At 47.0% G+C, this 27,890-nt stretch overlaps 2 protein-coding genes across 8 annotated transcripts in view; both read left to right on the top strand.

Annotated features, from left to right (window-relative positions):
• The window catches only part of LOC110493661 (regulatory-associated protein of mTOR), a 190,418-nt gene extending 170,137 nt beyond the window's left edge, over positions 1-20,281 (top strand). For 2 of the 7 annotated variants that reach the window (XM_036949653.1, XM_036949651.1), the window contains exons 27-36: positions 2,533-2,647; positions 3,122-3,246; positions 4,756-4,857; positions 7,654-7,704; positions 13,298-13,404; positions 14,507-14,634; positions 16,722-16,808; positions 17,031-17,147; positions 17,428-17,557; positions 17,808-20,281. In XM_036949653.1, coding sequence (XP_036805548.1) covers positions 2,533-2,647; positions 3,122-3,246; positions 4,756-4,857; positions 7,654-7,704; positions 13,298-13,404; positions 14,507-14,634; positions 16,722-16,808; positions 17,031-17,147; positions 17,428-17,557; positions 17,808-17,876 — 1,031 coding nt within the window. In that variant the 3' untranslated portion in view covers positions 17,877-20,281. Of the gene's footprint in view, positions 1-2,532; positions 2,648-3,121; positions 3,247-4,755; positions 4,882-7,653; positions 7,705-13,297; positions 13,405-14,506; positions 14,635-16,721; positions 16,809-17,030; positions 17,148-17,427; positions 17,558-17,807 lie in introns of all 7 variants that reach the window. The other 5 variants (XM_036949652.1, XM_036949650.1, XM_036949655.1 and 2 more) reach the window with 3 other exon arrangements.
• Positions 20,282-22,225: 1,944 nt separating this feature from the next.
• LOC110493660 lies at positions 22,226-25,634 on the top strand. Its single transcript, XM_036948367.1, is given in 8 exon segments — positions 22,226-22,379; positions 22,501-22,524; positions 23,387-23,635; positions 23,928-24,230; positions 24,320-24,452; positions 24,454-24,477; positions 24,479-24,582; positions 25,483-25,634. Coding segments are annotated over 8 exon segments (1,065 nt in total). The 5' UTR covers positions 22,226-22,303.
• The last annotated feature ends 2,256 nt before the right edge of the window (positions 25,635-27,890 follow it).

The following is a 27,890-nucleotide window of genomic DNA, read 5'->3' as shown; positions in this document are numbered from 1 at the left end:
GAACAGAGACGGGGAAGAAGAGAGCCGGGGAACAGAGACGGGGAAGAAGAGAGCCGGGGAACAGAGACGGGGAAGAAGAGAGCCGGGGAACAGAGACAGGGAAGAAGAGAGCCGGGGAACAGAGACAGTGAAGAAGAGAGCCGGGGAACAGAGACGGGGAAGAAGAGAGCCGGGGAACAGAGACAGGGAAGAAGAGAGCCGGGGAACAGAGACAGGGAAGAAGAGCCGGGGAACAGAGACAGGGAAGAAGAGAGCCGGGGAACAGAGACAGGGAAGAAGAGAGCCGGGGAACAGAGACGGGGAAGAAGAGAGCCGGGGAACAGAGACGGGGAAGAAGAGAGCCGGGGAACAGAGACGGGGAAGAAGAGCCGGGGAACAGAGACGGGGAAGAAGAGAGCCGGGGAACAGAGACGGGGAAGAAGAGAGCCGGGGAACAGAGACGGGGAAGAAGAGAGCCGGGGAACAGAGACGGGGAAGAAGAGAGCCGGGGAACAGAGACAGGGAAGAAGAGAGCCGGGGAACAGAGACAGTGAAGAAGAGAGCCGGGGAACAGAGACGGGGAAGAAGAGAGCCGGGGAACAGAGACAGGGAAGAAGAGAGCCGGGGAACAGAGACAGGGAAGAAGAGAGCCGGGGAACAGAGACAGGGAAGAAGAGAGCCGGGGAACAGAGACAGGGAAGAAGAGAGCCGGGGAACAGAGACGGGGAAGAAGAGAGCCGGGGAACAGAGACGGGGAAGAAGAGAGCCGGGGAACAGAGACGGGGAAGAAGAGAGCCGGGGAACAGAGACGGGGAAGAAGAGAGCCGGGGAACAGAGACGGGGAAGAAGAGAGCCGGGGAACAGAGACGGGGAAGAAGAGAGCCGGGGAACAGAGACGGGGAAGAAGAGAGCCGGGGAACAGAGACGGGGAAGAAGAGAGCCGGGAAACAGAGACGGGGAAGAAGAGCCGGGGAACAGAGACGGGGAAGAAGAGAGCCGGGGAACAGAGACGGGGAAGAAGAGAGCCGGGGAACAGAGACAGGGAAGAAGAGAGCCGGGGAACAGAGACAGGGAAGAAGAGAGCCGGGGAACAGAGACGGGGAAGAAGAGAGCCGGGGAACAGAGACGGGGAAGAAGAGAGCCGGGGAACAGAGACGGGGAAGAAGAGAGCCGGGAAACAGAGACGGGGAAGAAGAGCCGGGGAACAGAGACGGGGAAGAAGAGAGCCGGGGAACAGAGACAGGGAAGAAGAGAGCCGGGGAACAGAGACGGGGAAGAAGAGAGCCGGGGAACAGAGACGGGGAAGAAGAGAGCCGGGGAACAGAGACGGGGAAGAAGAGAGCCGGGGAACAGAGACGGGGAAGAAGAGAGCCGGGGAACAGAGACAGGGAAGAAGAGAGCCGGGGAACAGAGACGGGGAAGAAGAGAGCCGGGGAACAGAGACGGGGAAGAAGAGAGCCGGGGAACAGAGACGGGGAAGAAGAGAGCCGGGGAACAGAGACGGGGAAGAAGAGAGCCGGGGAACAGAGACGGGGAAGAAGAGAGCCGGGGAACAGAGACGGGGAAGAAGAGAGCCGGGGAACAGAGACGGGGAAGAAGAGAGCCGGGAAACAGAGACAGGGAAGAAGAGCCGGGGAACAGAGACGGGGAAGAAGAGAGCCGGGGAACAGAGACAGGGAAGAAGAGAGCCGGGGAACAGAGACGGGGAAGAAGAGAGCCGGGGAACAGAGACGGGGAAGAAGAGAGCCGGGGAACAGAGACAGGGAAGAAGAGAGCCGGGGAACAGAGACAGGGAAGAAGAGAGCCGGGGAACAGAGACGGGGAAGAAGAGCCGGGGAACAGAGACGGGGAAGAAGAGAGCCGGGGAACAGAGACGGGGAAGAAGAGAGCCGGGGAACAGAGACGGGGAAAAAGAGAGCCGGGGAAACTGATTGAAGTCTGTTTTTTTTCTGTTTTATTTGTGAAATACGTGATGAGTTTGCTGAAAGCAACAATACAAGGTTTCACACTCGTGGTATTGAATTTTGCATGGTAGAGAAAACGACACAGACAAGACTAGCTTTTAATGAACCCCTTTTCAGCTTTTGATCAAGTCCAGAGGCGAAGGTCTTGCCAAGGTCTCGCTAGGCTAGATTAAAAACATTTTCTTCCAGGATTTCTTTTACGACTTTATGACATTTTTTTCAATTAGCATTTATTCTCTGAAATTCCTGACGGTCCACTTAGAGACATTCCAGATAGCCGAAGGACACCTTGACGACACAAGTGATGGTTGTCATGGCTACGTAGCGAGAGCTAGACCTTTAGACAAGGATTGTAATGTGACTGTAGGACTATTGAATAGGGCTCTCACTATCAAATGTTCCAGTCTTTATGGGAGTTACATGAGTGTTTTCATCCAAACATATCTTTACTATCATGATACCACAGTCACACACCCATATAAATATAGACCGCTTGACTTCTTTTCATTAATTGATGAAGCCAAATAATACATATGGATTGTGTGGTGTTTGATTCTTGTTTGGTGACTAGTGTCTTCTCCCCCTCTAGGCGTGACACGTCTGGACGACCAGATCTTCATCAACCGTAACCCCGGCGTTCCCTCCGTGGTCAAGTTCCACCCCTTCAACCCCTGCATCGCCGTGGCAGACAAAGACAGCATCTGGTGAGAGACCTATGCGCAACGCCTCAACTATATTTGAAACACATTATTGACTGTCTCATATGATTCTGTCCCTGTAAATAATGCTCTACTTTGGCCAGAGACAAACAGTGCCTTCAGAAACTATTCACACAAGGTGCACTACAGTATATGAGAAATGGGAAGCCATTTTGAGATGTGGCCATTGACTGTGTTTGTTTGCTGGTCTGAGAGGGCTGGATATGTGGAAACAAGCCATATGGTGTGAGTTATTTGTGTTCATCTCTGTGAAAAGAGTTGAAAGTCATCAGAACCAGGTCATTCAGACACATGCTGTAGTGGCAGCCCTGAGAAAAGCCTGTCCCCTATCAGAGCCATTACCGTCCAGTGACACACATAGAGACATAGCTGGCAGTGCTACAGACACTTGGTTTGATGTATAGTGGCTGGAAGTGACTGAAGTGCTGGAAGTGACTGAAGTGTAAGTGTGTTCTGTAGTTTCTGGGACTGGGAGAAGGCAGAGAGGTTGGACTATTTCTACAACGGGAACCCTCGCTACACCCGCATCACAGCTATGGAGTACCTCAACGGACATGACTACTCCCTGCTGCTCACTGCTACAGGTCAGACACACACACACCTATACACTGTACACACAGGCAGGTAGCCTAGCGGTTAAAGAGCGTTGGGCCAGTAACCAAAGAGTCGCCGGTTTGAATCACCGAGCCGGAAATCTGCCGCCGTTTATTATATTAAGTATAATATAAATACACACACACATGCGATCATCTCAAAAATTCGCACATACACCCAGACTCAATTATCTTGCACAAACATATGCAAGCACACACATGTAAAAAACTAAAAGCAGTTAATCACTTCAGCATCACCCAATCGAACTAAATGCAGAAACTAAATAGACCCCAGTTGCCTCAATTCAAGGACACCATCCTTTTGCAGTAAATAAATGTGCATGTTTTCTCTCTCCTGGACCTTGAAGTCTTAATAAGCCTCAAAAGCCTGACTCACATCCTCAAACAGGAACACACACGCGCACATTGTTCCCTGGGTGAAAAAATGCAGTCTTAAATAATTATAAAAGGAATTAAGTCGGCAGACTTATGTTGAATTGCTGGAGAGCACCATTCTGTTCACTTTATTTCTCATGTGAAACCAATTATCGCAGGGCTGTGTTAAAATGCTTTGTGGCTCCAAAGTCATATACAGTAATGTGGTTTTGTCTGTCATTTTAAACATGGTCATTCATTCACCCTGGTTTGCAGCCCTGTCTGAATACTTTCAGAATACATCCGTATTTGAAGTTCTTCCCTACCTTGACGTGAAGGGTTGAGCACCATCCGTCATTACTTCTAGGAAGAGAAGAGTGTACATAAGTGGTTCAATACTGAACGTTCTGGGATTCTTTGGCAGTCTGTTCAGGAGGACTAGAGAAACAAGACCCTGTTAACACGACCTTGAACTTAGTTTCAGTTTAGTTTGCGGTGCCTTTGTACAATGAGTGGCAAGGAGCATGGTATTATATTTGTATGTGTGTGTGTGTGTGTGTGTAGGCTTGAAAGCAGTGGGAAGGTACCAGGCATGAAGGAGAGGCACAAGCTCATTGTATTGTACATATGAGTTTGTAAAGCCTGAGGCTGTAGAGACGAGGTCAAATTGCTTGACAGTTGCTTTGTGTCGACCCGACGTAAGAACTTGTCCGTTATCTCTTTTGTTCAGAGATGCATGTTAAGGGATAGGATGCCTCCCAAATAGCACCCTATTCCCTGTATAGTGCACCCATAGGGCTCTGGTCAAAAGTAGTGCACTATGTAGGGAATAGGGTGCTGTTTGGGATATAGCCATAGACTGTGCATCTGTTGTGTTCTTTCAGCACTTTTAGGTCACGTACGCGCTCGAGGCCATAGCGGTTAATGTAAATCCATGTGCACGCACTTCGTCTCTCATGGGCACAGAGGGGGGGACGTGTTTCTGCAAGTGTAAATATGGAAGTTGTTTGCGACCTCTAACCTTGTATGATATCTGTTTTTTTTTCTCTTTACTTTTCCTTCCTTCTTTGTCACCCCCCCTTCCTTTCTTTCTCCAAACATCCTCTCCCCCCTCCCTCCCTCTAGATGACGGGGCGTTGCGTATCTGGAAGAACTTTGCGGACCAGCGGAACCCCGAGATGGTGACGGCGTGGCAGGGCCTGTCCGACATGCTCCCCACCACCCGAGGTCAGCCCTCCTCCAGCGCCCACAGTAAAGACCACGCTATTTACCCCCCCCTAGACCCCCTCCGTTTATCAGCCTAGACCCTCAGAGTACCTCCCCGTCGGCTTCAGTTTTACACCCTGTCCCACCACCACCACCACACAATACAACTTTTACCCCATTCCCATCCACCCCTCTATCCCAAACCCTCAATCCACCTAGTTCTAGTGTCCACAATCATTCAAGTCCCCCCCTCCTCCCCACCCGCTCAGAATTCAGACCCCCATCTCCATGTCCCCTTTCCACCAACTCTCCAACCCCCGCATATTTCACTCTACATCTGCCAATTGCTTGTCTATGTTCCTCTCCTGTACTTCTCTGACGTGTGACGGTTCAGAGAACTGTAGGCTTATGGATGGCAGGTGCAGGAAATTGGCTACTGAATTCATTTGAGATTGTATCAAATCAACGCTTATTGGTCGCATACACAGTTTAGCAGATGTTATGGGGCAGCAGGGTAGCCTAGTGGTTAGAGTGTTGGACTAGTAACCGAAAGTTCAAATCCCCGAGCTGACAAGGTACAAATCTGTCGTTCTGCCCCTGAACAAGCTAGTTAATGAAAGAAATGAAGACACGTTGGGATAAATCTAATTAACAACCCACAAAGCACTGTTAACAGTAATCCAAATGCAATCTATACGTATGTAAACCAGATGAATTTACACCAGATATATGAAGAAGGCTATGTACAGCACTAGATATATTAAGAGTGCGCTATGCCAGGTATCCAGTATATAAATAAATATGTGCTGAGTATAAACAGTGTAACTGAAATGTACGGTAGAAGAAAAGTGTGTGAGTACATACAGGTCAAGGATGAGCTGTTGTCTGACATTCAATACATAGCTGAATCACATTCCATTATTATCTGTGCTGGGTGTGAAGGAGGACAGGCAAGGGAGCTAGCTAGCAGGACGTTAGCTCTGACAGCTCTGTGTCGAATCATGGAATGAGACACACTCATTCTATTCTAATGAGTGCATGTGTGCTCTGACTGACAGTACAGCGGACCACCAGCTGTGTGTGTCCCACCTTAACAAAGATGAGCAGCGTCCCTGCTCAGGGTGCCTGCTGAGAGGTGACACAGTTAACTAGCATCACAAGGAGAGCTGTCATACACACACACACATCCCTGAAGATTTCAGAGTAGGGCAGATATCACAGTCAACAACAAGGTATTCAACAATCAGGATTTCGCAGGGTAACTAACCACCACTTCACCTTGGAGGTAGAGGGGGGTAGAGATGGTCTGTACAGCTCAAGCTTGCGTTGATACAGCTGGCGCACTTGCAATGAACAGATGCCATCGTGAGATCATCGTTGGCACCGATTGTAACTGCTTCAGAAGCACGCACACACACACATTCCAAATCTCCCCCATCTCCATAACACGCGCTCTCCCCTCCATCCAGTAACGACGTCGGGCGCTATTCCTCCTCATTTTGTCTCATTTCATTGAGATCCTCCAACTCTGTCTTGCTACTTTGCTGCTACGTTGACTTTGGTTGGTTTTATGTTCATCTGCCTCTAGCAGAACAAGGCTGCCAGCTCCCCTACACTGTAATAGTTGGTGTTAATTGTATCACTATGCTATATGCAGTTAGTCCTGTTGTATTGCAGAACACACACATTCACACTTATAAACTGTGTTCAAAACATGCTCTTTCCACGACATAGACTGACCAGGTGAGTCCAGGTGAAAGCTAAGATCCCTTATTGATGTCTCTTGTTAAATCCACTTCAGTCAGTGTAGATGAAGGGGAGGAGGCAGGTTAAAGAATGATTTTTAAACCTTGAGAGAATTGAGACATGGATTGTGTGTCATTCAGAGGGTGAGTAGGCAAAACAAAATATATAAGTTCCTTTGAACGGGGTATGGTAGTAGGTACCAGGCGCACTGGTTTGAGTGTGTCAAGAACTGCAATGCTGCTGGGTTTTTCACATAACAGTTTCCAGTGTGTATCAAGAATGGTCCACCACCCAAAGGACATCCAGCCAACTTGACACAACTGTGGGAAGCATTAGAGTCAACATGGGCCAGCATCCCTGTTGAACGCTTCCAACACCTTGTAGAGTCCATGCCCCGACGAATTTAGGCTGTTCTGAGAGTTAAAGGGAGTGAAACTCAATATTTGGAAGGTGTTCCTAATGTTTTGTACACTCGGTATACACACATGCGTACGTACACACACATCCATTCAACGAGGTGTGCACACACTCGTCTTCCCTGTGGTACAGGGGATTTAGACTCCTCTGCCCTCTAGGCTTTTAGATGAGATATGACTTGCATCCCAAATGGAACCCTATTCCCTATATAGTGCACTACTTTTGGCCAAGGCCGTAGGGTGCATATATGATTTAAGATGTAGTGTAGCTATCTGGAGCCTGTTTTTAAATGCACACCCAGTAGTTGAGTAGTGGAATATCTCTCTCTCCATAGTTTTTGATCGGGGTGTATCAGCGGTATTCATTTGGAAGATGTCATGCTGGGTAAACTGCAGCCTTGTTGTTCCGCTTCTCATTGTGTGTGTGGCTGTGTGCGCTTATGTGTCTATCTATCTGTCTGTGTGGAATTCAAACTCGCACAAACAAAAACAGAGAGCGTGCGTGTGCAAGACTGCATGTATGCGTCAGAGCGTGAGTGTGTGTGTGTCCGTGCATGCGGGGGTCCTTGCTAAGTGTGAGGTGCTGGGGCTGATGTGCTTCTGACTCTCCTTCCCCCATCTCCCTGCCTCCTCCTTTCTGCTCCTCCCCTCGCAGGTCTGGCCAGGCGGGTCTCCATCTGTCTGGACAGGAGTAAGGGACAGGGAGGTGAGTGCTGCCGTCGTCTTTTCCTCTCGTCTGACTCAGTGTGCTGCACAAACCCCAGCAGTCTGCCCCTGCACTACTACTTCCTCCTGTAGCCTGATCCGCCCCCCTCCCAGGCCTCCCTTTCGTCAGTATCCCTCTCTCCACAGGCCAAAGCTGGTACCATGTCTTCCTACCAGTTGTCATGTACAAAACAGACATGAAGGGGGTTGAACTCTGCCCAGACGACTCTAGTTTTAACTGTAAGCTTTTACACGCAAAGTTAAATGCAGGTGTATTAACAACTCAGATTTGTCTTTTTAGTTTTTATGAATTGTGTGCTTGTTTTACCCTGATAATAAAAACAGTTTGTGTCGACGTAGTTAGAGCAATGCTTCAGCTCCGATGTGAATGTGCTGTTTCTGGTTCTATCGGCCTCGGTATCGTTGCAGGGTTGGAATTACAGTGGCAGTAGTGTACTAATCAGGGAACCCACATTAGTCTTACAACTGTCATCACGGCACCCCCATATGGGTTATAACATGATTGAGGATGCCCTGAAAAATAATCTACAGTGTATAATTAGAGGCCTGCTGGTAATGTGGGATGTTGATAGTAGAAATAATGGACCTCCTTCCTCTAGCCCTGAGGCCCTTACTCCAGACTCTACAGTACCAATGATTAGTTCCCTCCACAGCCAAGCAAGGGGCCTTAAAACTGTCTTCATCCAGACTTGGGTTTTTCCTCTGCAGCTGAATTGGCATGTAATGTGAGTCAGAGAGAAGACCATAGAGATTGGGAAGGAGGGTAGAGAGAAAGAGAGAGAGAGAGAGATGGAAGGGATAGGGAGAGAGAGGCGAGAAAGTGATGGATTGACCGAGAGAGAGATATGAGAAAGGGGGGAAGAGCGAGGGAGAGCCTGCCTGCCTGTTTGGGTGCTGTTTATTTTCTATCTGTTGTGGAGCAGCGCCGTCTCCCTCTCAGCCCTCATTACACCCTATGGAGTTATCATTAGTGTTTGTTTAGCATTCCGGAGAGGGAGACCCACATCGACTTCCCGTCCACACAGACAGAGCGCAGACCTAATTAAGTTCTCATGCAAATGTCGTTTATAACATCTTGCGCTCTCCCCCTTCTCTCATTCTCTCTCTCTCTCGTCTATCTCTCCCCTCAACTCTCATTCTCCTGCAGCAGCTTGAGGAAGTTTTCTTTTTCTCTGACTAGACTGGGGAAGTTTGAGTGAAAGTAGGGCAGTCCTGGGGCTGTCCTACTCCACATACACTGGATGGCTGGAGGCTTGTTAAAAAGGCCTCTGGGAGCTCGTGGCTGGGAGGTGTAGGACTAAAAGAGGATACGTACACAGAGAGAGAGGAACAGAGGGGGGCGGACAGATAGACAGAGAGAGGGACTGGGAGAGGGACAAACTAAAACAGGCTGAATATGAGAGAAGGCTCAGATGTCTCAGTGACTCTGGACCCAAAGTTTTTAGTCATCACTGCTCTAATACTCAGACTCCCTTAGCCTGTAATACAGGTTCGATACAGGCTCCACTCTAGAGTTGTATGTCTCTCGTCAGCTCACAGGTCAACTAGCCTAGCGCCAGAAGCCTAATCAACTACCGGTGCCCGTGTCCATCAAATCAACCCCATCCGTGGTGACGCCCTCATCGTTAACTACAGGCTTGTGCAGCGTAGTCCTAGTTAATTCCATCACCAGGGTCCTGGAGGACACTTTCAAAGCAAACACGATTAAGGGAATAAAAGAGAGAGAGGAGGGAAGTTGAAGTCGGGGCGCAGTCTTTAATAAACTGCGGCGTGTGTGAGAGCCAGTCCATCAACAGGTGATAATGGTGTGGAATGAGAATGCAGAGGCAGTGCTAGTCTCCTAGAGAGAAATAATGAGTGATGGGAGTATGAAGTGAGACTGAGGGATATGTAAGGAGCGCTATAGAGAAGGGTATTAGGGAAGAGAGCCAGGGGCAGAATGAGTAGTGGAATGGGGCTATCGTAGCCACTGGAGACCGCTAACGCTAGTTTATGCGAACGCTAGCTGTAGGGATAACCTAATTGCGCTTGCAGCTAGCATCTATACGCACCAGCAACACCCACGCACAGGCAGCCCCGGAATATCCATTCCATTATACAGTATGCTAATGCTAACTAAATCATTAGCCGCCTTTGTAGTCGTTATTAAGGAGAACAATGAGCCTCCAGCACTACCTCACATCCACTCCCTCAGTCAGGCATCTCCATCTATAATGTCGCTATTGATATATGTGTGGACTTCTAAGATCCCTGGTTATGCTGCTGATTCTCTCATTTTAGGGAAGTTGAGACAGTCTGTGTAAGAACTCAATGCGTTGACCCTGATGTGACCTTTCAGCGCCTGAGAGATGTTTTTGATTGGAGTTGGTTACGGTTGAACTGTATGGAGGGAGTGAAGAGAAAAGAGAGGTGTCGGAGTGGGAGGAGAATAAAGATGGGATGGGAAGAATGAGAGATGGGGTGAACTGTTTTGTTCTCTTATTTTCCTGACATTGGGTTCAGTCAGTGTGTTGGCTTGTACGCAGGGGACGGAACCGGTTCAGGGAACAAATCCGAAAACTCGAAAGAATGACGGAAACAGAAGTGATCTCTAGTGTTCAGGAACATAAGCATTATTTTAAAAGCATGGGAACCGGTTAACAACGTTCTCTTTTTTTGTCTGCCAGCTACTTTTCTAGGTAAGGTTGTGAGGCCGGTTGGACGTACTGCCAAATTCTCTAAAATTGTACTTTCTTCTGGTTCCAACCGGTTCCGAACTTTATTATGCTGGTCAGAACAAAAAATGTGCTTCTGGTTCATAATGAAACGATTGGAAATATTTGGAGTTTCCAACCCTTGCTTGTGAGCATTGACTTTAGTACTATCTGCCTGGAATAGTTAAAGTTATAATAAACAAGATTAGGGTTTCTCTGCTGTACTCTTCCTCTCCCTCTTTCCTCATCAACAAGAGATGGGAATTTCTCACTAACACAGAGCTCTAGACTTCAAAGGAATGCCTCAGTCTCTGGTCTCTGAATGGGGCCAGACGTTCTGTTTGTGTGCACGCGTGTGTTTGAATGTTGTGTGTGTGCACGCGTGTGTGTAATGGGGGAATCACAGATGTTCGTGTGTGTGTGAGGGTCCCAGCTCTGTGGGTGGCTGAGTACACTCTGAAGTGTTCCCCCACTCGTCTGCATGTGAGCCAGAGCTAGCTAACAACCCGCGTAGCTGTGACGCCAGAGCTAGCTAACAGCCCGCGTAGCTGTGACTCCAGAGCTAGCTAACAGCCCGCGTAGCTGTGACTCCAGAGCTAGCCACGCTGGGGCTTAGCCTCAAGGTTAGGCTACGCCCCCGGCCCTCTGCCAGGTGTCACAGAGCGGTTTATCAAGTACGGTTGAGACTCGACCACAGTTTAGCTCTGTGACTCTCGCTCTCAGTAGCAGCATATGGTGGTGCCAAGGGCTTCTCCCGCTCTCTCCCGCTTTTTCTAATCTCTCGCGCTCTCTCTAATCTTTCTCTCTCTGTCTCTCATCTCTCTCTATACTCTGTCTTTCTCTCCGTCTTTCTCTCATCTCTCTTTCTCTCTAATCTCTGTCTTGCTCTCTCTCTTGCTTGCTAATCTCTTTCTCTCTCATCTCTCTCTAAATTCTCTCTCGCTGTTTTTCTCTTGCTGTCTTTCTCTCTTTCTCTTTCTAATCTTTCTGTCTTTCTCTCTCATATCTCGCTCTCTCTAATCTCTCTCTCGCTGTCTTTCTTTCTCTCGCTGTCTTTCTCTCTCATCTCTTTCCCGCTCTCTTTCACTCACTAATCTCCCGCTCTCTTTCACTCACTAATCTCCCGCTCTCTTTCACTCACTAATCTCCCGCTCTCTCTCATCTCTCTAATCTCTGTCTTTCTCTCTTTTCGCTCTAATCTCTCACTGTCTTTCTCTCTCACTCTCTCGCCAATCCTTCTCTAATCTCTCGCATCTCTAATCTGTTTTACTCTCTCTCTAATCTCTCTCGCTGTCTTTCTCTAATCTCTCTAAATCCTCTCTCGCTGTTTTTATCTCTCTAAATCCTCTCTCGCTGTCTTTCGCTCTCTCGTTCGCTCTCTCTCGCTAATCTCTTTCTCTCTAATCTATCTGTCTTTCTCTTTCTAATCTCTGTTTTATTCTCTCTCTCATCTCTCTCGCTCTCTTTCGCTCATCTCTCGCTCTCTTTCGCTCATCTCTCGCTCTCTCACTCTCTTTCGCTCATCTCTCTCGCTCTCTTTCGCTCATCTCTCTCGCTCTCTTTCGCTCATCTCTCTCGCTCTCTTTCGCTCATCTCTCTCGCTCTCTTTCGCTCATCTCTCTCGCTCTCTTTCGCTCATCTCTCTCGCTCTCTTTCGCTCATCTCTCTCGCTCTCTTTCGCTCATCTCTCTCGCTCTCTTTCGCTCATCTCTCTCGCTCTCTTTCGCTCATCTCTCTCGCTCTCTTTCGCTCATCTCTCTCGCTCTCTTTCGCTCATCTCTCTCGCTGTCTTTCTCGCTCATCTCTCTCGCTGTCTTTCTCGCTCATCTCTCTCGCTGTCTTTCTTTCTCATCTCTCCTTCGCTGTCTTTCTCTCTCATCTCTCTCTCGCTGTCTTTCTCTCATCACTCTCTGTCTTTCTCCCTTTCTCATATCTCTCTCTCTCTCTCTGTCTTTCGCTCTCTTTCAATTCAATTTGCTTTATTGGCATGATATAACAATATACATATTGCTAAAGCTTACTTTGGCTATTTACAATATGAAAATGATAAGAACCAAATTGTCAACGGGACATCTTTCTCTCTAATCTTTGTCTTTCTCTCTAATCTCTGTCTTTCTCTCTCATCTCTCTCTCTCTCTCTCTCTCTCTCTCTCTGGGTGTGACACCCTGTCACTACAGCCTGCCAGTAGTAACATCTGGTAGAGCAGTTCATCTTTTTGTTTTGCTTTTTTGACCCCCTATTTTTGCCTCCCGATTTTGATTTTGTCTCATCGCTGAAACTCCCCGAACGGGCTCGGGAGACGACGGTGGAGTCATGCGTCCTCCGAATCCTGACCCACCAAACCGCGCTCCTTAACACCCGCCTGCTAAACCCAAAAGCCAGCCGCACCAATGTGTTGGAGGAAACACCGTTCACCTGACGACCAAGGTCAAGCGCCCGGCCTGCCACAAGGAGACGATAGCGTGCAATGAGCCAAGTAAAGCCCCCCCCCCCCCCCCCCCCCCCCCCCTCCAAGAGGAGTAGGTCTTTTAACCTCTGACTGTTGTGAGTCACAGGGTTGGCAGCTGCCTCAAAGTTTTTTGCTTCTTCCAAATCGACCCCTAGCCCCCTAGATAGGTGTTGGTGATATCCTGACGGCTGATGAGTGACCCTTCATTAGACCCACAATTGACTCAGATGGTGTGTTTCCTGTTTACATCCGCCAGTCTGAGTGTGTCAGAACTTTTGGCAGATTACTTCATGACCCATGCTCAGCTGGTAGATCATGCCCCCGTGTCCCGGGCATTGACAGCTGGGTCTTTGTCAATGGTGTTTCCGCCTGTGTGTGTTCCCTTGTATCTTTCTGTCTGTGTGTGTTACTAACCAGAGTCCTCTCTTAGGTGCAGGCATGGTGGTGGACTGGGAGCAGGAGACGGGGCTGCTGATGACGTCTGGAGACGTGAGGGTCATCAGGATCTGGGACACGGAGAGGGAGATGAAGGTTCAGGTGAAGGGAAACACACTGAACATAACTAACCCGTTTATCAACGACGTTGTTTTGAAATGTCACAGGTGCCTCATCTCAAATCCTTTCTACAAGTTTTGACCAATAGGTCCATTGGGAGCATTATGACAATCTGTGGAAGTGTGGGTACTTTGTTGTGGCAAGCCTAATTAAGTTCAGGAGTACAAATGTGCTCAACAAGTCAAATAATAAGTTGCGTAGACTCTGTGCAATGTGTTTTAAATGATTTGTGAATGACTGCGTTCTCTGTACCCCCCATATACAATTATCAGTCGAGCAGTGAATTTCAAACACATATTCAACCACTAAGACCAGGGAGATTTTCCAATGCCTCGCAAAGAAGGGCACCTATTGGTAGATGGGTAAAAAAAAAATAAAAAGCAGACCTATCCCTTTGATTATGGTGAAATTATTAATTACACTTTGGATGGTGTATCAGTAAACTTAGTCACTACAAAGATACAGGCTAACTTCCTAACTCAGTTGCCGGAGAGGAAGGAAACCGCACAGGGATTTCACCGTGAGTCCAATGGTGACTTTAAAACAGTTAGTTGAATAGTTGTGATAGTAGAAAACTGAGAATGGATCAACAACATTGTAGTTACTCCACAATACTAACATAAATGAAAGTGAAAAGAAGGAAGCCTGTACAGAATAATGGGTAAGAAAAATATGTATTTAATCCAGTTTGAATTCAGGCGGTAACATAACAAAATGCGGAATAAGTCAAGGGGTCTGAATACTTTCTGAAGGCACTGAATGCATCCTGGTATTCAGCACCTGGCTCAACATTATCGGTTGTATTTCCATTCAACTTGTTAACCCTTTATTTGAGAGACAGTAGTATGGTAGGTATGCGAGCCCTGCCCTGTCTCTGGCTGTATTGACGGCAGAGCCCAGACGGCATTCTCCATCATTCAGCTGTAGACGTGATTGATCGAGTTGTTAGCCAGTTCCTCAATGTTTAATGAGCACCGTGACAACCACAACGTTTATGTCACGGCAACGACTATGTAATTACGTTTTTTTCCCCCCACATTGCTTAAACTAATTGTGTGTGTGTGTGTGTGTGTGTGTCTACCAGGACATCCCAACGGGGGCAGACAGCTGTGTGACTTGCCTATCATGTGACTCACAGCGGTCTCTCATCGCAGCGGGGCTGGGCGACGGCTCGGTCCGCCTCTATGACAGGAGAATGGGCGCCAACGAGTGGTGAGTGTTCTCACTCGCACACGCGCAAACGCAGACGCACACTTTTAATGCTGCCTCCACACTTTGACTTTCATAAAGGCTTCAACAATGAGAATCATCCCTGCAATGCACACGAACCTGGTCACATTATTCTGTCTAAAATGTGCCTTGAGATAAATGTGAATGGGCTTCTATTCTTCCTAATTCATTTCTAATCATAGGGCTTCTTATTCCCAGTAGAACAAAGAGAAGCTGTGTGTCTTAATGTTTTATGAAACTCTCATTAGCATCAGATATATTTTATCCCCTTAATTATCATCAGACACAATGTAAAATCGTATGTGCAAAGCAAAATAGGTAAAGCTGTTAATAATTCATCTCATAAACACTTACCGGACAGTTTATTAGGTACACCAATCTAGTACTGGGTCGGACTCTCCTTTGCCACCAAAACAACCTAAATTCTTCGGGGCATTCTCCAAGGTGTCGGAAAACGCTCCACACGCAGATTGGATGTCAGTATGTTCTGATACTGTATTGGGTTCAGGTCTGGGGACTACGCAGGCCACTCAAGTAAACTGAACTTGCTGTCATGCTCCAGGCAATGTTTTTCCAGTCCTCGATTGTCTAGTCTTGGTCACGTGCCCACTTCTTCTTGTTTTTAGCTGATAGGAGTGGAACCCGGTGTGGTCGTCTGCTGCAATAGCCCATCCGTGACAAGGATCGACGAGTTGTACGTTCCGAGATGCTGTTTGGCACACCACTGCTGTACTGCGCCATTATTTATTTGTCTGTCTGTGGCCCGCCTGTTAGCTTGCACGGTTCTTGCCATTCTCATTCGAACTCATCAACAAGCTGCTTTCGCCAACAGGACTGCCACAGAATGGGTGTTTTTTGTTTGTCGCTCCATTCTCAGTAAACCCGAGACACTGTTGTGCGTAAAAAACTCAGGCAGGCGGCCGTTTCTGAGATACAGGAGCGTCTGGCACCGACGATCATAACATGCTTAGAGTCGCTTAGGTCACTTGTTTTTCCCCATTCTGACGTTCAACCAAACAGTAACTGAATGTCTTTATGCCTGTCTGCCTGCTTTATATAGCGAGTCACAGCCACTTGACTGACTGTCTGTAGGAGCGATCTAGTTTCATGAACGGTGTGGTGTACCTAATTAACTGGCGGTTTATTTGAAGACTCATATCACTGATTTCTGCTGTATTCTCACCTGGGAGCTCCCAGCTCTCCTGCCACATCCTGTGTCCACACGGTCGTGCACATCTTCAGCCAAACATTATTTGAGTTCATCCCCAAAGAGAAAACAGGGCAATTAAGCCGTAGTGTCCCATAAATCTTGAACTAATGTTCATTTAAGAGCTTCCCCTCAGGCACTGAGACTGTCGAACCCTTTCCCTTTGTGCTCTCCTTTAAAACCAGTAGAGGGCTAAGCAAACACACACATCGCATACACACCCAGGGGAACACACAATCATGCACACTCTTACAGAATTTGTAACTATTTTCGCCAACGGAACAGGGATAGGTTTTGGTCCTCACTTTGGCTTTCTGATTGCTTCTTACTGCTGGCCCAGAGTCAGATTTGTTTTCTGCTTCTTAAAGCTAGGATTTGAGGTTAGGTCATCTAGAGCCTAGATCTGTGCTTAGGGGCAACTACCTCCTCAATCTTCAATCATAGTGTCTTGTCACTCAAGGATGCTGTTACCATGGAGACGGGCTGTCCAATAGTGCTTATACCCATGTACTTATGGTGACTCCCAGTGGCCATATACACACAATACAGCCTTGCTTACTGTTTTGGGTTTTAGGCTGAGTCTCTGTATAGCACTTTGTGACATCTGCTGATGTCACAAAGTGGGGCTTTATAAATACATTTGATTGATTGATAACTCAGACCAACACAACGGCACTGCTTTAAATTCTCATACACCCTTCACTTTTACACTGTGTGGCGTCTTGCATGTTGATGAACTATGTTGGAGTCCATCCACTCACGCTGCTTACTTTTCACATCTGCCTCGGTCTCTCCTGTGAACAACAACATGGTTGTAGGTGGACTGAAGTTGATGATGCTTTTCCTCTCTGTCTCCCCATAGTCGTGTGATGACATACAGGGAACACTCGTCCTGGGTGGTCAAGGCCCACCTGCAGAAGCAGACGGACGGCAAAATCATTAGTGTCAGGTAGTGCTCGTTGATGAGTGATTGAATGGTTGGTTGATGGAATATCTCTGTGACGGTTGGGTGTCCAGATTTGGTCATACTACTATTCTTGACTCTCTCACACGCTCTAGTTCTCTCGCTGTCTGTGGCTCGGTCCAAGACCAGCGGCCCTACTTCCTGTAGATCTAAATGGATGTGATGACATGTCATGTACTGTTTTGACTCCTTCGTCCTCCTCCCCAGTGTCGATGGAGACGTGCGGTTCTTCGAGCTGCGGTCGCCGGACTCTGTGAACGTGCTGCAGACGGTGAAGGGGTTAACGGCGCTGGACATCCATCCACAGGCCAACCTGTTCGCCTGGTGAGTTCACAGGTTTTCGGCACGCGGCAGGAAGGGCCTTCATAAATGGTCTAAACCATAGAGTTCCATAGAGGACTCCAGATGGATATAACCCATTTTTTGTAACCCTCTATCAAACTCTATGGTCTAAACTCACTTTGAGGAATCAAATGTGGTCAATACTATATCAACGGATGAAAGGTGGGGGACGGTCTGACGATTTCAACTTTTGCTACATTTGGTATCGCAGCTATGAAACTAATTTCTCGCTCTTTCCCTCGTTCTCTCCATCCTCTCCCAGTGGATCGATGAACCAGTTCATAGCCGTGTACAACTCCAACGGTGACGTGATCAGCAACATCAAGTATTATGACGGTTTCATGGGCCAAAGGATCGGGGCCATCAGCTGTTTGGCCTTCCATCCCTACTGGGTACTATGCCATTCTTATTCTCTTCATAGTATCATAGAATCTCAACTAGATAACGTAACATGGGAACTACGATTTGGGTGAATAAGTTGCGTGGGTACAAGGAGTTATCCCTATGTCTCTTAAACTATACTCTGCAAAACCTGTCTTTTCATCACACCTAATTACACTAAATGGTTTGGAAAATGAATGTTTTTGCGCCTGTCTTTGAGTCCATTATATTCTCTCTTTCTCTCTCCCTGTGTCCCAACAGCCCCACCTGGCGGTGGGCAGCAACGACTACTACATGTCCATCTACTCAGCGGAGAAGAGGCTCAGATAACCCCTCAGCGTCAACCCCCCCTTGAACTTTACCTTTGACCCCTGACCTCTCACCCTCGGAGCCAGGATGTAAATGACTTCTAATGTACATATGCAATTGTTACCACCCCTGAATGTTCTATAGTGATGGCTGCTGACAAACTCGTGTTATGATGTTGACTGATTATCTGATTATTCTTGATCGTTTTATTCATATTCTTATTATGAAGCTATTGATTGTAGACTTGGCAGTGCTGAGGAGTGTGTATATTTAATTGCGTGTATACAGAGATGAATAATAGGTCTATTTTAAAGGTTCCAGCCTTGGCTGGGGGAGACAGGCGGTGTCGCTACCTGAATGAACTCGGAGTGACCTCTACATTACCTTTCTATGACCTCTATGCATCGGGGTCAAGAGGCTATCTCTCACACACGACTCTGGACCTGAAAGGCGTGGCTCACGGACGCCCGCACAACCCTTATTGAAAGCCCCCCCGCTGTAGCTAATAGACTTTCTCTCACTGTTCACGTACAAGATGGTGGACTACAGGCTTTTCCTCTGAAACAGCCAGGCACTTTGACAGACGGGGCACATCTGAGAGAAAGTGAAATGTAGAACAGAGCACAGATGTGCCCAAAGTGGGCCGGCCCACAGCCTTGGACACAAACCGATGCCCATACAGATGTCCACTACCATGCTATACTGTAGGACTAACCAGACCTTGCATCCATGCACCCTCACCCAATTGTGCTAACCTCACCAACCTTTGCCATTCATCTCCATTGTCCTATGCCCAAAGGCTGACCTCATGTCCATAGCGCAATGGGTGACTACTGCTCAGCTCTAATCCCAAGACTGATGCTACTTGTCTGCCCTACCTGCAAAGCAATAAGGAATTAGCTAGGAGCTCTCTACAGCCTCCAAGCTTCTGCTGCTCTAGCTCCAGACCCCCCCACTCATCAGCTGAGCCATACCCACCTGAGGAGCCCCAGCACTGGGAGACACGGAGCAGTTTGCTGGGGTCCTGAAGTATCAGTTCCAGAGCTCTGGCTGAGGCCCGCTTGACCAATGCCCATCCCCAGTCTTTCCTACAGACCTAACCCCAGCCAGAAGCACCCCGCGGCTGGACGAGAAGAAACACAGCGCCCACTGCATCCCCTCATCCCCATTGACACCAATGGGGACGAGGGAATGGGGTTCTACTGCTACTTTGCTGCATTCTCGCACACAGGCTTATGAGGACTTTATAAACTGTGTATGGACTGTCCCCAGAAACACACACACCAGCCCTAGGCAGCTCTTTCCCCTGTGTGCAAACTACCAACCTCCACCCTGCTATCCGCTTCCCTTTTTGGAGAAATGTCTACAGCAATTTTCTTTTCTTTTTTTTCTTTTAACCTTGGTTTTATTTGCCAGCCGTGTGGGTTCTTTAGCAGAAAAGGAGTTTCAAGAAGATTGTGATAGAAGTTGGGTCGAAAAAGAGGAGTGACACCACTGGTAAATACACAGTAACGATCCATAGCACTTCTTCAGTTCAGTGTCCTTGTTGTCAAAAGCCACAGCTCCTTCTGTCAACCTCCAACACTAGCTCAGGTACCTCATGAGCCACATAATACCACGACGTCTCAAAAAAACGTCACAAAATCAGTTCAGTGAGTCCTGAGGTGCCTTTCTTTCTTTTTTTTAACAAGGGTTACCCCTCTGGTCAACACTCGCTCCAAGTGCGGTATCGCAATTAATGTGCCTCTATTAGGGGTCGCTTTTTGGGTTTGCTCTGTATTACCTTCCTGTTTTTCTTTGAAACTTTTTTTTTTCTTCCGTTTTTTGTGATTTTATATTTTTTATTTGCTGGTGTTTGTTTGCCTTGGACCTCAGTGGGATGGAGAGATGAGAGAGGACTGTTTCTCCCCCTTTCACAGACGCTCTCACCCACACGGTGTCTCTCCTCATACAGTACTCCCCCATGGATGCTCCCATCACCTTTTTGCCTCTAAAGTCCTCAGCTTGGCTATCACTCTAGAAAGGAATGGACAATAATGCTTTGCCTGTGGACTGAATCGGGCAGGGTAACCGGTAACACATGCCATGCATTCTGTAGAAGCGGCTGCGCTCGCGGTCATAACCAAGCCCCACTACGCTCAGTAGCTCACCCTCTAGGGTACGGAGGAGGTACTGCAGCCTCCACTGCTTTCACTGACACCTACAGCAAAACCCCACAACACTGTCTGTCAGCCATGCTCAGAATCACATCTCTAGATATCCTTCTTTGAGTTTTAACATTTTAGATATGGAAACAAGAATAAACTTTGAATACTTTAGGAGAAATGAAAGCAATCGGGTGTTTCTCTGTGACGGAAGACGGCTTTGCTGACTGGTTTATAGGACAGGAGATGAAGTCAGTAAAATAAACCAAATACACAACAACACTAGTTTTCCTGGTGTTTTTTGTTGCTGGTGTGTGTTTTCATGTTTGTGTTAATGTTCATGCTCTCATTATGAAGTTCTACATGTATTGTGTAAGACAAATGTATCTACTTTTGCGTCACAATATTCGTGTCATTACCAAATCGGTTGATCAGGAATGTTTAAAAAATAATGAAAATTACTTTTTTTTTTATCAGGCATATTTTCCTTCTCACCAGACCGCTTAAAAAAAATCCCCTGAGGAGTGAGTGTCTGTGAAAATCAGTCCTGGTATGAATTTCATAGCAAAGAGATGATTCAAATATTTTTCATGGACTTAATTAAGCCTGAGATTCCAGGTGCTGCTTGCTACATTTAGTTTTTGTTTTTCATTCTGAATCCTTGTATTTATTTGTTTGGTATTTCATGAATGTTCTGAATAAAATCAGATTTAGGGCTTTATTCAATCCCTATCGTGGAAGTTACAGAGCGATTGAAATTATATGGCAATGTTTCTACTTTAGCTGACACTGCATTCACCATAAATACTGCATATCTCGGCTCAATAGGATATGACCTTCGCATGTCTATCGTACAATCTGTAACAATTCAGCGAGACGCATTGAATAGAGGCCTTAACTTTGAACTGTTTCTCTGTTTGCCGTGACATTGATTTGTCTATGGTTAAAGGTCAAGAAAGCCTCAGTAAAAAGAGAGACAGTTTAATTGATAACAACCAATGATACTTGCCAACTAGCAGTCCCCTATCTGAGTTTAGACATGGAATAGAATCCTACTGGTCTGGAGGTACAGATAAGTGTGCCTTAACTGGAGGCAGGGCAGGAGCTAAGATGAGTCCAGTCTCGCACTGTCTTGCCCAACTGGATCTCAGGCAAAAATGGTAAAGTGAATTTAAAAGTAATCCAATAAGTAATCTAGTTTTTCAAAAGTGTCTGTAATCTGATTATTATTTTGCTGGTAGTGTAAAAGATTAGTTTGTTTTGTAATCAAATTACATGTAATCAGTTAGTCCCCAACCCTGCTTAAGGGGGTATAAAGAGGTTGCTGGTTCTTGAGTGAAAAAAATACATGGACCCCTTTCTGTTTTCTCAATGACATTCAAGTTTATTCAACCTGAGCGAGTCAGAGACCACTACGATGACATACCAAATGTGTTTGATGTATCCTTTTTGTCTTCTAATGCCTCTTAAAGGGAAACTAATCCAAAAGTAAGTGATACGATTACGTTGGAGTTATGGTAAACCAAAAATGTAGTTACTTTTTACAATTTTGGACAGGTAACCATAACGGATTACATTTAGAAAGTAACTTACCCTGCCCTTAAGAAATGTACATTTACATTTTTGTCATTTAGCAGATACTCTTAACCAAAGTGACTTAGTGAGTGCATACATTTTCATCTTATTTTTTATTTCATATTGGTACAAAGGTAAGAGTGGTATATCATAGTAAAACTGTTTATTTTGTTCTAATAAGTTCATCCAATAAGGTATAATATGTCTGGCGGTAGGTAGCTCAGTAGAAGTTAAAACAAACAAAATCGTAACTAGGAGCTTAAGCTAAAAGTAGTTTGACAGCTTTGAAGGGCATGCTGGGATTTACGACGGTGTAAACTGTAACGAACGAGCACAATGTGATATCCTACCCTCAGGAAACATGCTCTCCTGAGCACCGAAGCAAGGGTGCCCCACTCCATGTTACCCCATAGTACCTGTAGAGGCCCAGACACTTGGGGGGGCAAAGGTTAGCTCCTTCCTACTGCACCCTAAGCATGCTGAGCAGTGTCTATGACTACACACACAGCCCAGAAAGAGAACATTCCAAAACAGCAAAGTTCCAGCAGCTCCCACATCCTGAGGAAACAACAGTCACTTCCTGGAAAATGAAGCCAAGTCGAGGGCTATGCTCGCTGTGATAACCAGCGGCCCACTCTGTGGCCTAGGTAGAGCACCTCCCCTGTCCTCTCCCTCCTCCCATCCCACTACTATCCCCCCAGTCGCATCAGCCCAGGACAGCCACCACCGATGTGGGAGCCCCAACAGCCCTCACTCAGGATGGTCACCCAACTACTACTGCTAATCTCTGTTCTCCTCCCCACCTGTAAGGAAGTTTGATGATAATCTCCCTCTGGGAGGGTTTTGGGTTGGGTGGGGAAATAAGGAAGTAAGGATTTTCTTTACGTTGATGTAGTGTGTTCTTTTCCCCCTCCTGTTCCATCCAGACCAAGTGGCGGAATCACAGGCATGTATGTATTAGTGTTCTTGAAGAGATTCTTAAAATAGGATAGTCAAGAGTGCAGTGAATGCAGTTTGCAAAACCAGGGAACTCTGTGTATTTCAGGTTTTTCTTTAGGAGTGGTATGTATTCAGCTATTGTTTTGGTTCTCTCTGTGAAGGTTTGTGTATTCATAGATTGTGTGCTTTGGGACTGGACGTTCTTGCTTATCTACTTCTTTCTAATGCTATGGACTTGTTTTACTGAAACATATCTTATACTGAGCGGTGACTGATATACCCTAATCGTAGTATTAACACAGCTAAAACCGTATTGACACACTGGAAATCCTATGAGAATGGTTCCTGGATCTTGTCTTATCAGTGTTTTCACACTTTTGGAGTCCGAGACACTGGAAAAAATGTGGAAACCCGTGTTAGCAGTGTCACACGCCGCCGCCTCCTGTTAGGATAGAGGGGGAAACCTGGCAGAGGAATGTCCGCTCCGCACTAGACCCCACTGGGAGGCCCCTTTATCTAAAGAAGTACTCTGTGGAGGACAAATGTGGGAAAACAGTTCGCTATCAGCATGAACTGAATCAAAAGACTTATGTTGTTTTTGTTGAGGGTCTGTGTTTATATCCAATTCATTGGTGTGAGTGATTTCATCTGAATATCTTGGAGCTGGAAGATGACTAGCTATATATTTATTGCACTGTTCTCTTACTATGGGGATATCTTTTTTGGCCTCAGTGAAAAGATTAATGTCACTACCAAGTGTGAATTCACTAAATAATGTGCTTTGGTATGAGATCACAAAGGCTTGTTTTCTAGAACTTTTGTTATAAAGAACATTTGATCAGTCAGAGCATTGACGTTGAGTTATTTCTCCAGTGTTCACAATCCGAAGTGTCAATCTGACTCTGGAGCCCAGCAACGTCGTCTCCCAAGGTACCAATGTGATGGTACGCTGCCAGGCCTTAGTCAGCAGCTCTTGGTTCCTGAACCGTGAATACACCGTCTACAAGGACAACACCGTGGTGTACACGAAGAGCACCACCACCACAGAGGACCTCCTCTACTCTCTGCGCATGGCCAGAGTGGCAAACACTGGGAAGTACGAATGCAAGGTGAGCATACAGGGCAAGGAGCTAAGCTAAGCTAAGGATATGCTGATAACATGTATGGATGCAGTATCTGTCACAACAATATGATATTAAAGGGGAACTCCAATCAAAAATGATAATGTGGGAAATTGCTCTTTTAGGTGAAGAACACCCGTTTTTAAATGTAACTCTTGACTCAGATACAACCTTTGAGTCGAAGTGTGGTCATACGTGTAGCCGCTAAGTAATGTTGATGTCATTGGAAGGTGACCTCTCCACATGAACAGTCCATTTTGTAATTTCAATCACTTGTTCTATTCATTCCCCAGTTCTTGACAGTAACCCAGAGATAACAGCCATTGGCAGAGTGATCGTGGGAAAGCCCTTCAGGTGCGCTGTCACTCAGACCGAGGCAGCCTACCCATCGACTACACCTTGTGGAAGAAGTATTCTGAGGGTAACTCGACCACCGTGCAGCAGCCGCACCATCAGGCCATCTTCCCTATCACCGTCCAGCACTACAGCGACACAGTGGACTATAAATGTGAGGCACAGAACAACCCCAAAGTCGACGCGTTGGTCAGCAACAAACACCACCGCAGTCTTAGCTGAGCCTGTTGAAGTGTGGAATGGTATACAACGTTAAACATGTCCATGCTTCATTGGATTGTAGCATTATTGCACATTTCTTATTTAACCATCAGAAAAACCCCTCTCCCAGTGCCTCTGTCCAATCCAGGAGTCATCATCACCCCAGACCTGTCGGGGGTCACAGAGGGAGATGAGATGTACCTGATCTATGGGGTGGAAGGTTCCCCGCCCGTCACCTGTAAGTGGTACCGAAGTGGGAACATAGCCGCTGTTCACCACCTCAACCCAATTCCCACCGGATCAAGGGAGGGGGGAATGAGCACAGTGGCACCTACTACTGCAAGGCCATCAACTACACTATCATGGTCCAGAGTCAGCCTGTCACCGTAGATGGTGAGAGTTACACACACACACACACTCTGAGAAGATAGAGCAAGGCCCTGCTTTACTTATCACAATAGGTTGAGAGACAGGCAAACAGCACACACAGCGGGTGTCCACACACTCCACCATAGACACGCATTTATTTACTGCTCTTACTGGATGCACCAGTCTAGATTGATTTGCGTTCACAGCACCACTCGTGTAGAAACGAAAGACTCCTCTTTGGACCAGCAGGGACAGTTTTGCTCTTCTCACAACACTGCTGCTTCAGTGACAACTGACAAGTTTACTTCCGTCTGATCTGATCCCTCCACCCCAGTGCCTGCCAGCAAGGTTATCTGACCCCACTATTAACGAACCCCAATGAGCTCCTCTGCTGTGGCGTTGATTAGCATGAGCCACGCTAAATTCCCCGCAGCCACTCTGCCCTCTGTCCTGTGGTGTGGTTAGTGCCGACGGCTAGCGCGAGAGCACAGTCAATCCGGATGCTAGCGGCAAAGCGCTAGGCTCCCATGGGTTATGACTCCTCAGCACGACGTGGCCAGCACTCATTATCCAGAGCAATTAGACCCAGCCTGCCCCCCCCCCCTCCATATTGGCACTACGGCAACTCCAATGGCAAGGCAGAAGATAGGGGGATGAGGAGGAGAGGGGGAATGAAGGGAACACTTAAGTTCAGACCCCAAGAGGAGGAAGCAGATGGACATTTGACTCTGAACTTTAAGATTGACTTTCTCTCTCTTTCAACCATCCTCTGTCCCCTCTCTCCACCCTGTCCTCATCTCCACCCACCCTAACTGTCTTTCAACCTTTACCCTTTTCCTCTCACAAACACCCTGCCTACCTCCCCCCTCTCCCTGCATCTCTCTCCCTACCTCTCTCACTCTTCCTTCCTCTCTCTCTCTACAGTGAAGATGGCAATGTGGAAGAAATGTTTTATCGTGGCCTGCTGTCTGCTAGTGGTGGCTGTCCTGGTCCTCGCCTGCGTGCTGTGCTACAATTCCAAGAGAGGTAGAGAGACCTATAGTCCCCCAGAAATACAGGCCTTTGCTGGTGTCTGACTTTGTATGAATAGCCTCTTCTCTCTCTCTCATCCCCTTCTCTTTATTGTATAGGTAAAGGAGAGAACGCAACTGAACTGTCAGTGTGAGTTGGAATGCCTATTTCCTAAGAAGTTTTCTGTGACAGTGGCTATCTAGGATGATAGCATTAGCTGGCTCCAATGGTTTTGGTCAGTGCTTAGCACCATGTTGCCACACACAGCACAGCCAATGGGCCTTAAAGGGATAGTTCACTCCAAAATGAAAAGCTTGTCAGATGTTTTCAGAACTTGAAAGTGGTCTATTGACGAGATTCAACCATGTCCCATGGTATCTGTTATGTAGATCCGGCCATATGCCTCAATCCCAAATAAATGTGAACGATAAGCACCATTTCGTTTTAGGTGTGATCTGAAAACATTTAACAACCTTTGATTTCATAATGAATTAACTGTCCCTTTAATGCGCTTGTAGCGGTATTTATTAGAGGGGTAAAGAAAGATTTTGTTCGGGCGCCAGGCAGGTATTAACCATGCCGAAAGGAAATGAGTAGAATAGAGACGAGTACCACTACCAGACCCACACACCTCAGCAGAAGAGACTGCCTAGAGGGTAGCCTGTTTACCAGATAGCCAGTGGAGAGAAAAAAGAATACACACCATATAAAACCCACATCACAGCACAGGGGTAACCCAAACAAGAATACCTCATACAATAATACTAATACTAATAATGGCAGAGCAATTCAACAGCAACTTCATACAAGAACGAACCCAGTCATCAACATAGGATTTGCAATAATCTGTATTATTTTCTAGTGGATGAGTGCAAAGGGTATGAATGTGGGGGGTGTTCATCGACACAACAAAGGCCTTAAAAATGTCCACAGTCTTCTCGGCCACATGTCATTAGTACACCTCAATACAGTTCACATAACAATACACAACTTGCAAGCAACCTCCCTTTTAACTAAAATGTCCAAATACTTCTGGCAGGGCAATAATAGTCCAGCTCTAATGAACTTCAATGGGAAGTGCATTGGAAAAATAGAGAGTCTGTTGCAGGGTAAAGCACTGGAACGATAGAGGGAAGAGAAAGAGAACAAGAGAGATCTTAGCTGTGGTCTTCAGGCGTGCAGGTGTACTGTCTGACTGTCCGATGGTTTGTTGGTTTGTATGTTAAAGCTTCGCAACAATGTTGCTACTAATCCATGCGATCCATAACGGCCGCGGTCCCAAACGAAAACAACCACAACCTAGAGCGATTACACCGATGATTGAGTTAAACACTCTATGAACTACACACGCTGAAAACAAACAAAACTTCTGCAGCACACACAATCAAACTGTCGCGCCACCAAAGAGGCCCTCCCCACGAGCTGAACAAGCTCTCTTTATTTCCTCCTTCCTTATTGCTCATGTGCTCTTAAAGTGGAAGTGCACGGTGAAGACTCCGTGCAGATTTCGCCACACTCCTCCCCCCATGAAAAAATGCCTGTAGAAACAGAGAGGATGCGGGCTTTGACAGGTTCATGTTCCTGCTACACAAAACCAGGGAAGTCTTCCTCATCAGAGTCCTCCACGAAGAGGTCCTGCAGGTGTTGCTTTTGCCTGCGATTCAGCTCTTCTGCCGTAGGGTAGCAGGGCTTTAGGTCAACAACATGCACTGTCCTGACATCTTCCCCAGTGTCCTCCAAACAGACCAAGTAGTTCACTGGTCCCAACTGCTGCACTACACGGTATGGACCTTTCCATCTCGAAGCTAGCTTGGCAGTGAACTTCTTAGATGCCTTTGACAGATGATGTGAACATACCCAGACACGAGACTGGGGTGGAAAACACACGTCTCGTCTATGTTTGTCATAGTTTCTCAGCTGTCGTTGTTTGGCTTTGGGTTTGCTGGCCTCCACTCTGGCTAGCAAGGTGTGGTGGTGTTGTACGGCATCAAACGCTGGGCAGTCAGGTGAAACATTCAAACTTTGCAAGACTCGGTCCATCGGACCTTTTAGTGGTCTTCCCAGGTGGAGTTCGGCGGGAGTGACCCCAGAAGTCTCCTGCACGGCAGAGTTCAGTGCAAAGCGAAATTCAGGGAGATGCTGATCCCACCTTGTGTGCTGATCCCCCACGAATGAAGCAATCATCCCCTTCAGGGTTCGGTTTACCCTCTCGGTCAGGTTGGTCTGAGGATGATAGGCTGTGGTCAACTTGGCAATTACACCCCAGTAGGTACAGAGCTCTTTGTAGATTCCTGATATGAACTGCGGACCACGGTCAGAGA

The sequence above is a fragment of the Oncorhynchus mykiss genome, chromosome 17, assembly GCF_013265735.2.
Source record: "Oncorhynchus mykiss isolate Arlee chromosome 17, USDA_OmykA_1.1, whole genome shotgun sequence".
Lineage (NCBI taxonomy): Eukaryota > Metazoa > Chordata > Actinopteri > Salmoniformes > Salmonidae > Oncorhynchus > Oncorhynchus mykiss.
Note: the sequence above shows the minus strand (reverse complement) of the source record. Positions and strands in the feature narration are given on the sequence as shown.